General features: G+C 42.8%; 2 protein-coding genes across 2 annotated transcripts; one reads left to right on the forward strand and one right to left on the reverse strand.

The window, feature by feature from the left end:
• Positions 1-2,015: 2,015 nt before the first annotated feature.
• Positions 2,016-7,175, reverse strand: wbp1 (WW domain binding protein 1). Its single transcript, XM_069673767.1, has 4 exons — positions 6,976-7,175; positions 6,014-6,116; positions 5,478-5,645; positions 2,016-4,437 (listed from the first exon to the last, which is right to left on the reverse strand). Exons 1-4 carry the CDS (start codon positions 7,036-7,038, stop codon positions 3,887-3,889), a joined length of 885 nt encoding a protein of 294 aa, XP_069529868.1. The 5' UTR covers positions 7,039-7,175; the 3' UTR covers positions 2,016-3,886.
• A 1,494-nt stretch (positions 7,176-8,669) lies between these two features.
• LOC138602386 (ADP-ribosylation factor-like protein 3) lies at positions 8,670-10,664 on the forward strand. Its single transcript, XM_069673861.1, has 6 exons — positions 8,670-8,702; positions 8,933-9,076; positions 9,191-9,307; positions 9,742-9,792; positions 9,946-10,140; positions 10,617-10,664. Exons 1-6 carry the CDS (start codon positions 8,670-8,672, stop codon positions 10,662-10,664), a joined length of 588 nt encoding a protein of 195 aa, XP_069529962.1.
• The last annotated feature ends 1,668 nt before the right edge of the window (positions 10,665-12,332 follow it).

The raw sequence follows: 12,332 nt of genomic DNA on the forward strand, positions 1-12,332 counted from the left end.
CAGACCCAAAAAAAAAAGCAGATTACAGTCAGTGCCACACATACTGAGAGTTATATTGCTTTTACTGGTGTCCACAGACGGATGATGGAGAAGGTGAGGAAAAGGGGTCGCAGCATATAACAGTAGGTTTATGTTTTTGCATAGCCTCGTTGAGAAAAGTAACACACACGACAGAGATGCGTGATGCAGAAATAAGAGGAAACAATGGGGCTAAAGAAAAAATGATCATGAAACGACTGCTTTGGCTTTATGAGAGTGAAGATGTGTTAAAACTCTTGTTAAAGATAACCCTGAGAGTGGGAAACCAAACAGAACATCGTCATGACAACAAAAACACACGTAGCATGGAGACGGCAGCGACTTTGGTTGATTATTATGTCGACACTTCTGCATGGTTGTTCCTGCTTTTTAAAGGGTCCACATGCAAAGAAAAAACAGCTACACTGTTAGCTACAGTAGCTGTTAGCACGGCGTCATGGTTCATGAACAGAGCAAAGTGTAGCTGGTTACATAAGAGAGAGAAAAAGTACTCAATGCCTGGAGGGGTAGTCGCATCACGCACCTCGGTCGAGGTTGACAAAACAAAAAGGCAAAAGTTAAAGCCTAATACACACACATACATGATCATGTACAATCAGCTATTGTTAAATATGAGCTCCACCACAATGTTAAAAAGGACTCCACGCAGCGACCGTGTTCAGATGGTGGATCTCGGCAACTGTGGCTTCAAACAAACGAGCACAGAGCAGACGAATCAACCGTTTAAAATGGATGGATGGATGTTTGTCCACAGCTGATGACTGATATAGCCCTTAATCTTAGTAAACATGTGAAAACCGGCGAGGCATAGTACTTGTTTGGCAATGGGAAAACTATGGACCTCACTCAGTTCACTCATGCACAAAAGAATCCCTATTCCTTCCTCATTCCTCCCCCACCCTCCCCCTCCCCCTATTATTGTAACTACATATGTATACAAAGAAGCAAAAAAAAATGCACCTTAACAAAAAGGTTATGATGTAATCTCTTGTTGGAGTTATCCTCCAAAATAAAACAATTCTCCTCATGCTTTTCGAGTCACCAACTGCGACCAGAAACAACAACAGAAACGAGCACAAACTCTGCTCTCGTCTAATTCCATCAGTGCCACAACTATCTACACACACAGTATTTGAAAGTCAACTAAACCACCCACACAGATACAAAAACCAATGCTGGTAAAACTATACAGAACGTTCAAATGTTGTGGCTTTTAAACCAACCACATCCTCTTTTTCACGAAGCGAGCGGAACAAGCTCAGACGCCGTTTTCCAGCGATACAAAGCAGCTCCTCTGCTCTGAAGCGAAACTGAAAAAAATCAACTACTTTATCTAGTCTAATAAGGCAGTAGCACAACTGTCTCCGCAGCCCAATAATGAAGTAATTTTCTCTATAGAGGTGAAGCAAGGCAGCTTGAGGTGTGTTGGTCAAAGTATACCTTTCATACGACTGGGTGTGCAGTCATGCTCACAGTGTAACAGCTCCTCTGCAAAGGTCATTGTCATGTTAGTTTGCCTTCTTATTTAAGCACCTGCTCACTTTGTATCACAAGGGCTGCAAAGCGTTCACTACAGCGTGTCTGATGGAAAAGAAGTAGCTGTGCATTCGTTTAGTTTCACCCTTTAATGGTATATTAGGCGCACACTATCTGTCTCTTGTGTGGTTTTCCTGTGCTTCAGTTTAAACAGCTCAAACGATAGATCACAGAAACACAAACCGCAGCCAGCGCAGAGCTCTGGGCTGCTGCCAGTTGGAGGAAAGAGGAAACTTTCAGTGCATAAACCAGCACCGTGTCTTGTTAGGAGGCCAAGAATTCCCTAAATGTGACCTTGTGAGAGCTGAGAAATAAGTCGCATACCAATTCTTTTTTAAAAATGCGTGAATAAATATATCCACGTAGCATGAAATGTTAGCATTTTGACAACTGGAAACATATACTTGACAGCTATATTTGACATGTTGGGAGCAGTTACTTTGTGGAGCAGAATGAGTCTTTACACTGTGCCCGTTGACACACATCAGCGCATGTCTTCATGAAACATTTAAAGATATGTACGTTTCCTCTGGTCTTGCACAGACTTTAATCTTGCAACAGTTTTGTTTCGCTGTGGTTTTCCTGCCTGACAACACCCAGTTCGCCTGCTTTCAATACATACATGTTCATATATATGAGGCAAGCGGCGTGACGTGCAGAGAAGCATGCGGTTAATCACAACAGATTCTGCAGCTGTGCCAATAGTGACGGGACTGCAGAGCAGATCCTGCATCCACCTCGACTTGCTAATGCGCCCGCCCTCCGCTGCCAATGGAAAATACCATTGCAAATCCCTCAGGCTGCCAAGAGCTACAGGGTCCGCAGAGAGACGAGACAGCACACGGCTAACTTGCTAACGGCACGGCAGCCATAACAACAAAAGGAAGCTAAGCTTGAACATCAGTTCATCTGGGTGCAAAAAAAGTGTAACCACCGCTGCCTAATATCGTTATGAAAAAGTGAGCAAACAAAGTAGCTAGAAAATGCTAATGAACTCAAATATAATCACAGAAAGTCATGCCTCATGCAAAATAGCAGTGCTTCTAATCCACCTCCAACCAGATGCTACAGCACTTTAAAGATTCACAAGACTCAACCCTCAACCACTGCACTGTAACATCCATCCACTAGCACACGCATACTCTAGCAGCCCCCCGTCAGGGGCTTTGTTACAATTAATAATGACACCTGAAGCACAGCTGGTTATGAGATGAACAAAAGCAGGTACATCCTTTTCGTTTATGAACATCCAAACGATATACTTGTGTGTAAAATGAGCTAAATGCTGCCAGTGCTCACTCGGTGATTAAAAGAAGCTAACGCAGAGCCACCACAGGGTTATCTTGTCGAGTAGAAAAAGTGGTGGCATAGCCCTTTTGGCTATTACTATGAATTTATCGCAGTCAGTAACCGAAGTGGAGAGATCATGTGCACACAATCAATTAATCATTAAAAGCTGGTCACCCCTTATGGTGGCCACAGAGCTGTGGACACAACAGTATGGATATCAAATGGGGTTGTATGACATTAAAAACCCAGAGACAAAACTCCTTCCTGTCATTCTTGTCTGCTATTTGCGGTTGAGTCCCCCCCCCCCACACTTCACACCAGCAGACACTGGTTGCCATGACCTCACAGCTGACATCACCGTGCAGCTGTGTCCTAGATTTCACAGCACACACAAACCACACACACATAAACTCTCAGGCACACGCAGCTTTGGGGAAAACTTAATGTGTGCTCTTGTTTGATTCATCCGTAACGTCGTAAAGTTTTCGAGAGGATTTGTTATTGACTCCTCTGCTTAGTCGTCGAAGGGAGAAATGTTGTTGACCGTGTTGGTATGCTCCTGGCTGACCATCCCAGCGGAGGTAAAATGTCAGATAGATGCATGGCGGGAAATGTTCTGACCGGGGGGGAACGGCGAGACAGAAATGGAAACATGAAGGCAGTGCTCGGAGAGAGCGTAGGAGCAAAGGGAAACAGTCATTTCTGGTTCATTCACAATCAATTGCTGCCTTTTTATGACGCTCTCTCGCTCACTTAACAGACTAACGTGTTTGCTGGTTTCCTCGCTAAGGAAAAGCAAAGCAAAAAAGAAAAAGTTGTCCACACAATGTGTTATTCATCTTCCTAATCAGGCGCCAATAAGGATTAGTTATCAACATCATCGTAACGTTGTGCCTATGTGTTAGTTCAAAGAATTAAAACACAGACAGTCCCTGTGCTGATGATGATGGTAACAGCTATCTGGTCTCGCCCTGTTTGAGGCAGGAAGCCGGACTGGTTGGCTGGTTAGTCGAGCTGTGGATCACACCATGTGGTCCCCAGTGCTGGTGCTGGCGGTCTGGCTGGGCAGCTCTGAGGTGCGCTCCTTCTGCCTGAAGGCCTGCTCGTGCCGCCCGGGGCAGCAGTCCCGACCGCTGACCTTGCACATACGATGCTCCTCGTCGCATTCCTCCTCAAGCCCTGAGCCCTCGTCGACGTCCAGCTGGCAGACACACACCTCGATCCCTGAGTCGCCGGTCACATGGCGGCGCCGAGTCACAAGCTCCTCGTCCTCCTCTTCCTCCTCATCGCCCTCGGCCATCAACGGAGCCTCCACGTTCTCCTCCGCAGGACTCTCCGCTTGGATCGGCATCGACGGCAATTCCTGGTCTGATGATAAGCCCAAGGCCTGACCCTCCACCCTCTGGTCGGGTTCAGCCGGCGGTGGTGGCACCGTGGCAGGGTCGGGTTGGTTCAGTTGCGCAGGGAGTGCTGGAGCTGTCTCAGGAGGGTTTTCAGAGTAAGGGGGAGGTGGCGTTGGGGGGTGACCCACCACTTCTTCATAGTCAGGAAGCTTGCAGTCGTTCCAGAACCCTAAAAATCAGCAAATACAAAAACTTTTAAACTATCATCCTCATAAAGGCAGTTGTAGATCAATTCAGGGCAGAAACTATTTGACATTTATTAACATTAGTTTAACATGTTGTAAAAATCAAGTTACAGTTGTAATGTTTGAAGGCATGCATGCCTTAGACAGCTCAATCACACCACAACCGTTGCCTATTACTAAATCCCCCATGATTTCCTGTGATGAAAGCTGAGAGAGTACCTATTACGAGTGTCACTGTGTGAGTCACTGTCTGTGTGCGCTCATAATTCGGCTTGTGTTCACATTGTTAACATTAAGTGAAGCATGTTCAATGTGAGCCTCAGACTCTGACGAGCATGCACCTTGTCCCACTCCTGTTTGTGATATTAGTGGACACGATATCAAGTTTCAGCCAAGTTTCAGAGTGACCACTGCCATTAGGGTGGCATCTCTGCTGTCTGCTGTCCTTTTGGCAACGCCAGATCCAATTCACTCAGAGGCAATTTGCAGCCGAGTATGACAAGATCAGGATGAGGATCAGCATTTTCAGCGCTGAGGTTATGACTGCAAAGAGGTGGATGTTTCATTCAGGAAGAGGGAACACAGCCTCCTCAGGGTACCATACTTAGGGACATAAGGTTTTTGTATCGCCCAGAAAGCTCTGCACTGAATCAGGTGAAATCTTATGGCAGAACTAGCCGAAACTGAATTTCACAGCCGGTCCGTGACAATGGAGGATATCATATGAGGGGCTGGAGGAAGTTCCTCAGATCCTTCCTATAAAGATTATCTGGCTTTCATGCTTTAAACGCCACAGCCTTGTTTGGTGTGCTTCATATCTATTCAACCATGCAAATCTCCATCTAATAGAATGGGCACTAAACAACTGTCAAATGTTTTGAAGAACAGCAAACACATGAAGCTGCACAGAATACAGAATCACATAGTTATTAAAATGAAAATAGTAAGTAAAGTAAAGTATTATCAGCCTCAAAATTAGACATAAAAACTCTAACATTCCCGTATTAAATACAAAGATACTCACTTAGATTGAGCGGTGGGGGGGAAATGAAGGAGCTGGAGGCCCCCTGGTAGGCCATGAGGCTAATCTCGCGTTGACGTTGCTCCTGTTGTAGACGCATTTTAACCCTCCGGTGTCGGTAGGCACAGCAGCAGCTAAGCATGATGATCAAGGTCCATACCAACCAGAACCCTATGAAGGGAGAACAGACATCATCATCATCAACGGGTAACTGTTGCAAGGCTTCCCCATCTGAATATAAAAACGGTATGATGGTAGGTTCAGGGGAATTTGGGTTTAAAATATAATTTAATCTATCTTGAATGGCAGGCTAAAGCAGTTATCCCATGCATGTAGTTTTTGAACAGTGAAACCAGTTTGAGGAAGAAAAAAACAAGACATTACACAAATAAACACAATTTCTGGTAGAGGTATTAATCCAAAATAGGGAGTAAAATCAACAATATGAACTGAATTTAAAAAAAATGTATATGCCATTGTTATTTATGTGAATAAAGAACTGAGAAATGTAAAAAATAATAATAATAACTGTAACTTACACCAGAGTTCATAATAGTAGGTGCAGCATTCTCTCTCTCCACAGCAGTAGCCCATCTCACAGCGGTACTGCTCATTGTTTACCCCAAAACAGAACTCCTTCCCCTTAAACACACACAAGAGGCACACAGAGTGAATGTCTGAGTCAACACTCAATCACACAAGTTGTATAGCAAGCTCTTGATAGATTGACCTATTTCCAGGATGTCTTTAGCCTTTGCCATTTATCACCTCAGTGTCACTTATTGTGTTTGCACACTTCTGACCTAATTTTAATGTTTTAGTGACACCTACATTTGAGGCAGAATTACGAGATTTAAAAATGTAACCGAGGCCAGCAGCCTCTGCAAAATATTCCTTCAGTAAAGTACAATTATTACAGTACACACAGAAATGAATTCAACTACGTGGGGATTTGAAGAGTAACAGAAAGTAGTAAAAGAAGGGCGCTAATGTTACACAGATGAACTATGAATAAGTTCAGTTACGCAATAAAATGCTAAATTGTTCTAATGCCATTTTGATGGTTCGTATTGTTATCAAATTATTTTGACACAGGTCAACAAAATTAGCGATTCAATAACGGAAGCGAGCTGGGGGTGACAGCCCTATCAAGCTAGCTGGCTAATATCATCAACTATGAATAAACACGTCAGTTTGCCGGGTACCAGTTAGCAACGGCTAACGTTAATCTGATACCCTTGATTCAAACTGTGAAATTGAGGTTATAAAACACATTCGTGATGCTTTTAGCGTTAAATCGACATTTTTTAGCGAGTGAACTGTCGAAAATGAAATAAAAACTTTGACTAACTGACGTCATCTACGGTGTTCAGTAACGAACCGTGCCCAGTTTCCTTTGTCGGGGAAACAAAAAGGATCGGCAGAAGGCCTTCAGCCAACCCAGGAGCCGCGGCCTCGGCTGAAGCTTTAACCGACCCCGGGAGCCCTAGCAGCGGCTTACCTGCACCAGACAGGTCCCGGTACAAAGAAGACCTACAATGGATCCCAGTGCTTTCTGCGGCATCTTTCTGGGTTGTCGGCCGTTGACACGACGGGAATCATATAGCAGTCGGTCGAATCGACGACTTTTTGAGGTGACTTCAGGTGGCTATTGCCAGTTAATGGTTCAGCCTGTCGCACTCGGACATGTTTTTGTTGTTCCCTGACTCAGAAACAGCGTTAGTAATATGAAACGGAGTCCGGTGTAGGGCTCTGGAGGGCGCTGTGTATGCGTGTGTGAAAACATGATTTCATAGTGGAGTTAGTGGAGTTCTATTTTCTTCTTCCTTGTTATTTGTGCTGTTACTTGTAGATGGATGATAATGCATTAATTCTAATATTAATAATTGTTTCAAACATTGTTTATACGCAAGATAAAAGGCCTCGCTTAGAGTAGCAAGTCTCATCATTACTCTATCGAATAAAGGATTAGAATGAATGGAGCGACGTAAGATATCATTAGACTTCTGTGATTAAAACACGTGTTATGATTTTATCATAATGTGGCAACTGAACTCTTGGCATACTTTTAAATAAAGAGAAAATAAATACAAATAAGAAAAAATAAATAACATTTAAAATAAATGAATTAGAATAAGAAATATCTGCGGTTAAAGTAGGCTACTTACTAAAATGTACTAGTAAAATGTAAACATCAAAATAAACATCTATACAGCAGTTTAAAAACATGTATTTTATTCTGAATTCATAAAGAAATCCTTGTTGATGTTTTGTAATTTTTGATCGTCATTTTTTGTACGATGTCTTGTCGGAGCAGAAACGCCTAGCTGTCACGTTGTTTACGCTGACGTCACGGTTTCCACGGAAACGGAACTTGACAGCTGTTTCTCCCCCCCCACCGAGAGGCATGGTTATAAAGATTTTAATCCACTCAGCCTAAGCAGGGCAAAACACCACAACACCTGAGGCAAACATGGTGAGTTCTCCCGATTAACATCCATTCACTATTTTAGAATTACAAGATATTTAGTCATGTTTTGTATTTAATTAAAGTTGTTTCATTAGACGTTAGTTAATGGCAACTGTTAGCTACAGCCTGCTAAAGTTACACAAGTTACTACCATTTAATTAGGCGCCTAGTTAAAATAGCTTAAACACAGCATTAGCTTTTAGAAAGTCATCAGTGACAAAAGGTCTATAATACCTTAATATCGAAGCTGATAATGATAATATTGGTTGTCAATGAAAATAGCTGTTCATCGATGCTCAAATGTCAGCTTTGGAAAGTTGCAGTAGGGTAGTTTTAATTGAGCAAAGTTTTTCAAGCTATTGTTGTGATCATTTTATTGAATTGAGCCAAGAAAGGAGAAATATAAGCAGGCAGAGATGACAATATTTAAAAGACAAGGCGAACAAATCACAGGAATTCACAAAATCAAGGAAAAGGCAAAGAAGTTGTTGGTTTGTTTTAAAGATATACATGGTTACGTCCTGAAATTATTACCGTGTGTCGTTTTGTTTCTGTGACAAAAAGAAAGAAAGTCTGCTGTTTCTACATTTGACACAGTACACGTGTTACAGGTGACAGAGTGCAGTTAGTGACAGCAATTTTAATCCTAACACAACACATTGTAGCGGAACTAGCGTGAGCAAAAGCTTTCCTTCCACTTTTTGGACACAAGCCACTAACTGCACATGCCAATCGGAGCTTTTGGCCTGCTAACACGGGTAGGTCACGACAAGCCGCTAACAGCTAAATCCTCATGTTCTAGATGGCTCTTGCTGTGGGGTTAGGGTTAAACCTCCCGTACAAGCTGTTTTATGATCGTCTGCCAACCCCTGACACCAAACTGAACTCATGATGATTGAGGCATTACCTAACACAGCTAAGGCCACGTTTCTGTAACAATAAAAGGAGAAAATGCTTGTCCTATTGAAGCTCCCTGATCCACCTGCAGGGCCTGTTGTCCATTCTGCGGAGGATGAAGCAGTCTCCAGAGCAAGAAGTGCGCTTACTGTTTCTCGGCTTGGACAATGCTGGCAAGACCACTCTGCTAAAACAGCTGGCAGCCGAAGATATCAGCCACATCACCCCCACACAAGTATGAATATGCCAATTCTCACATATACATCTTCATTTTCCAGTCAAACACATTGCTATATGTTGCTTTAAATCACCTGCTGCTAGTATAAGCATCTATGTTGTCTTTCCACAGGGCTTCAATATAAAGAGCGTTCAGTCGTCTGGCTTCAAGCTGAATGTTTGGGACATTGGAGGTCAGCGCAAGATCCGTCCTTACTGGAGGAATTATTTTGAGAACACAGATGTACTGGTAGGTTATCCATCATGTACTTGACAATATTTAATACAACAGTTAGTTGAAATTAGAAGTAATTTCATTGGACAAAAGCGATTCCTAGAGCGCTGATGTAGTGTACAACATCACGGTGACTTTTAACTTCATACCATTAATTCATGTTATATAATTGATCAAGCTGATACCTTCGGCAACTAGCCGTGTTGGTGAAGCAAAATGAATGACAAACAAAGTGACTGTTAACTCATATTGCTGCTACAGAAGTTGTATAAAAGCAATATCACACTCTAGGTTGTGCCGTTGTACTGTATATCAGCACGGCTCTGATTTGGTCGTATGCAGGAGGCCTGATAATCTCAGCTGTGCTTATATTCAGTACAACAGCACTCAGTCACGTATGATACTACTTCATTATGCACTTTGATAATATCTCTTACTGTTATTTTCAGATCTATGTGATTGACAGCTCAGACAAGAAAAGGTTTGAAGAGACGAGTATGGTGAGATGCAGTTTAAATGTATTTAAATGAGGCAATAGCAAGATATAAGTGCTATTTTGTGTTGATGGTAGTAAGATGATGTCCATTACATTATACATTCCCTACTGTAGCCGTGTTATACTCATGATGTCATACTTCACCGACTTCTTCCAGGAGCTGGCTGAGCTGCTGGAGGAGGAAATGCTCGCCGGTGTGCCGCTGTTAATCTTTGCTAACAAGCAGGACCTGATGACAGCCACCCCGGCGTCCGAGCTGGCAGAGAGTCTCAATCTGCACACTATCCGGGACCGCATGTGGCAGGTCCAGGCCTGCTCAGCCGTCACAGCCGAGGGAGTGCAGGTAAATACAGTACGCATGGTTACATGCATAAAGTTGAGACGGAGGGGGAGGGGGCTGCAGAATGACTTTTTCTAACAGCGGTAAAATAAATGCAGTGTGTGAGTTTGATACGTTTTTATAAGCAGCAGCAAATGGTAAGTTAATATATAGCAGAATTTAAACCTAATTATTACTCTCCCTGCTGCTCACGCTATATACCCTGTTAACAAGATTACCCGGATTAGGGGTGTGAAGTTAAGCATGTCATCATCTTTTGTAATACCAAAGAGGCTTTGTTGTTGCGTCTTCAATAGGTATGCAATTGGTTCAGCCTGTTATGATATTTTCATCACAGTAAGACAACATTAATGCTACTGCCAGGCGATACAGTAAACAATCTATTTAACTCTAATAGAAGAATTTGTTCGTCTTGATGGGCTTATAAACATGCTGTTTAAGTGTGGCTTACCTCAAGTCCCCCTTTCCTTTTTTCCTCTTCTTTCCAGGACGGCATGACCTGGGTTTGCAGAAATATAGCGTTCCGGAAGAAGTAATTCCGGGAGGAGGAAGACCTTTTGAAGAACTGCAGTGACACTTTTCAGCTACAGGGTGACAAGAAGGCGGCAGAAGGTGTTGTATTTTTACCACTTTATTGACATTTTCTTCGCTTTTATACAAAGGAACTGTCAATTCAATGAATCTACTCTCGCCAATGCGTATCTTAAAATGTTTATACTGTATCTGTTAGCTGGTTTTGCACATAATGTTTTTGTAATGTGGTACTTTTGATACAAGGGTTTGTAGGCATTGACTGAATAGAGTATTTTATGATGAACTCATGGCTGATAGGTGGTGAACGCCTGTGAGTCTCTTTACTGAAAGCTAGAGGGCGACCTTGCGCTTGTGTTGCCTCTCAAAGCCAATTATTAAATCTTCTACTTTATCTAAATGATGTGGCATCATGTGCCATATTTGATTTGTTGATTCTTCAGCTAATAAAGTATGCTGTATTGCCAACCACACCGTGTATTTCTCACTTATTGTCAGTAAGAATTAAGGCTGTGAACATTTAACAGCTTTAACATTTTGATACAGATACAGAAACGAATCTGTATCGTGACCAAAATGACCGTAAAATGTGAACACTTGCACGTGCAGACCTCGATACATCTCGCCTGCATACACGGTAAAGCATACAGAAACACCTTGGCCATTCAATTACTCCACTACTCACCTTGTTCACCATGATTTACCACAAGGCAATTGCATTTTTCCGTCTATTTTCCTATTTTGTCTTTTGCAGCACATTTGCCACAAACTCCGCTAATCTGAACTGGCCGAGTGCTCCGCTGTGGTCCTATAGGGCATTTACATACAAACCTTTTCCAGGACTAATAGCTCTCCAATACAATTTGCATTTATATAGCCCCCTTCATACCAACATGATTTGGCGCCTTTGCCCGTGATAAAAATAAACCTCCTCCTTTGGCCTTGAGTTACTGCCCCTACTGCTGCTGCTGGTGGCGCGTGTGATCGTGTGTGTCTCTCTAGGTATGTAAGGTTGGTTGATTTTAATATATCAGAGCTGCTTGATCCTCCGATGGAGAAAGAAACAGGTGTAGAAGTACTCGAAATGGGCCTCATAATGCTCCAGTACAGTACATTTGACTATTGTTGATACAGCAGTGTAGGGGAGACCAGGGCAAAGAGTCACGAGGTAAATATTAACATATTTCTTGGACAAATGGAAAAAAAGGAGGTTTTTCAGTTAACGCTGCTTTGTACAAATGCATCCAACACTTTTACAAGGCTCCATAGATCATACATCAAACAGAACAAAGTAATGAACGAGGAAATGAAAGTCTACCAAGTGAGACAGAAAATAAAATGCCAGTGCTTAATCATTAACATCTAATCCATGTGATTATCACCCAACCTGTAAAAAATATACCCAATTACACAAAGAAGTGCTTTCCAATTGTGTGTCCTCTGAGGTGCCGTTAAATCCCAAATGATTAAAATTGGATTTACCAAATAGAAGATGGGATCGGAGCAACTAGTCCTCGTTACCTCCGGCTCTATCATCAGCGAGGTGAGAGGCAGTCAGGCCTGCAAAGGGCCATAAATCATGGGACTTTCCCAGCTACTCAGGCCAGCACAGCGGCCTCCCACACAGGGGGAAACGAAGGGCAAGAGAGTCGGATTGACTCACAGGGGCAGGA

The sequence above is a fragment of the Semicossyphus pulcher genome, unplaced genomic scaffold (assembly GCF_022749685.1).
Source record: "Semicossyphus pulcher isolate SPU_LCO1_2020_fin unplaced genomic scaffold, fSemPul1.0.p SCAF_22, whole genome shotgun sequence".
In the NCBI taxonomy this organism is placed as follows: domain Eukaryota; kingdom Metazoa; phylum Chordata; class Actinopteri; order Labriformes; family Labridae; genus Semicossyphus; species Semicossyphus pulcher.

What these genes read in the sequence shown, in the direction of transcription:
- LOC138602386 (XM_069673861.1), top strand. Translation starts at nt 8,670, where the DNA reads ATGCCAATCGGAGCTTTTGGCCTGCTAACACGG. An exon ending in GCCACATCACCCCCACACAA is followed by an intron (nt 9,077 to 9,190) that starts GTATGAATATGC and finishes GTCTTTCCACAG; the next exon opens with GGCTTCAATATAAAGAGCGT. An exon ending in AGGGAGTGCAGGTAAATACA is followed by an intron (nt 10,141 to 10,616) that starts GTACGCATGGTT and finishes TCTTCTTTCCAG; the next exon opens with GACGGCATGACCTGGGTTTG.
- wbp1 (XM_069673767.1), bottom strand. Translation starts at nt 7,038, where the DNA reads ATGCCGCAGAAAGCACTGGGATCCATTGTAGGTCTTCTTTGTACCGGG. An exon ending in CCGGGACCTGTCTGGTGCAG is followed by an intron (nt 6,117 to 6,975) that starts GTAAGCCGCTGC and finishes TGTGTGTTTAAG; the next exon opens with GGGAAGGAGTTCTGTTTTGG. An exon ending in CCCCCCACCGCTCAATCTAA is followed by an intron (nt 4,438 to 5,477) that starts GTGAGTATCTTT and finishes GCTGATTTTTAG; the next exon opens with GGTTCTGGAACGACTGCAAG.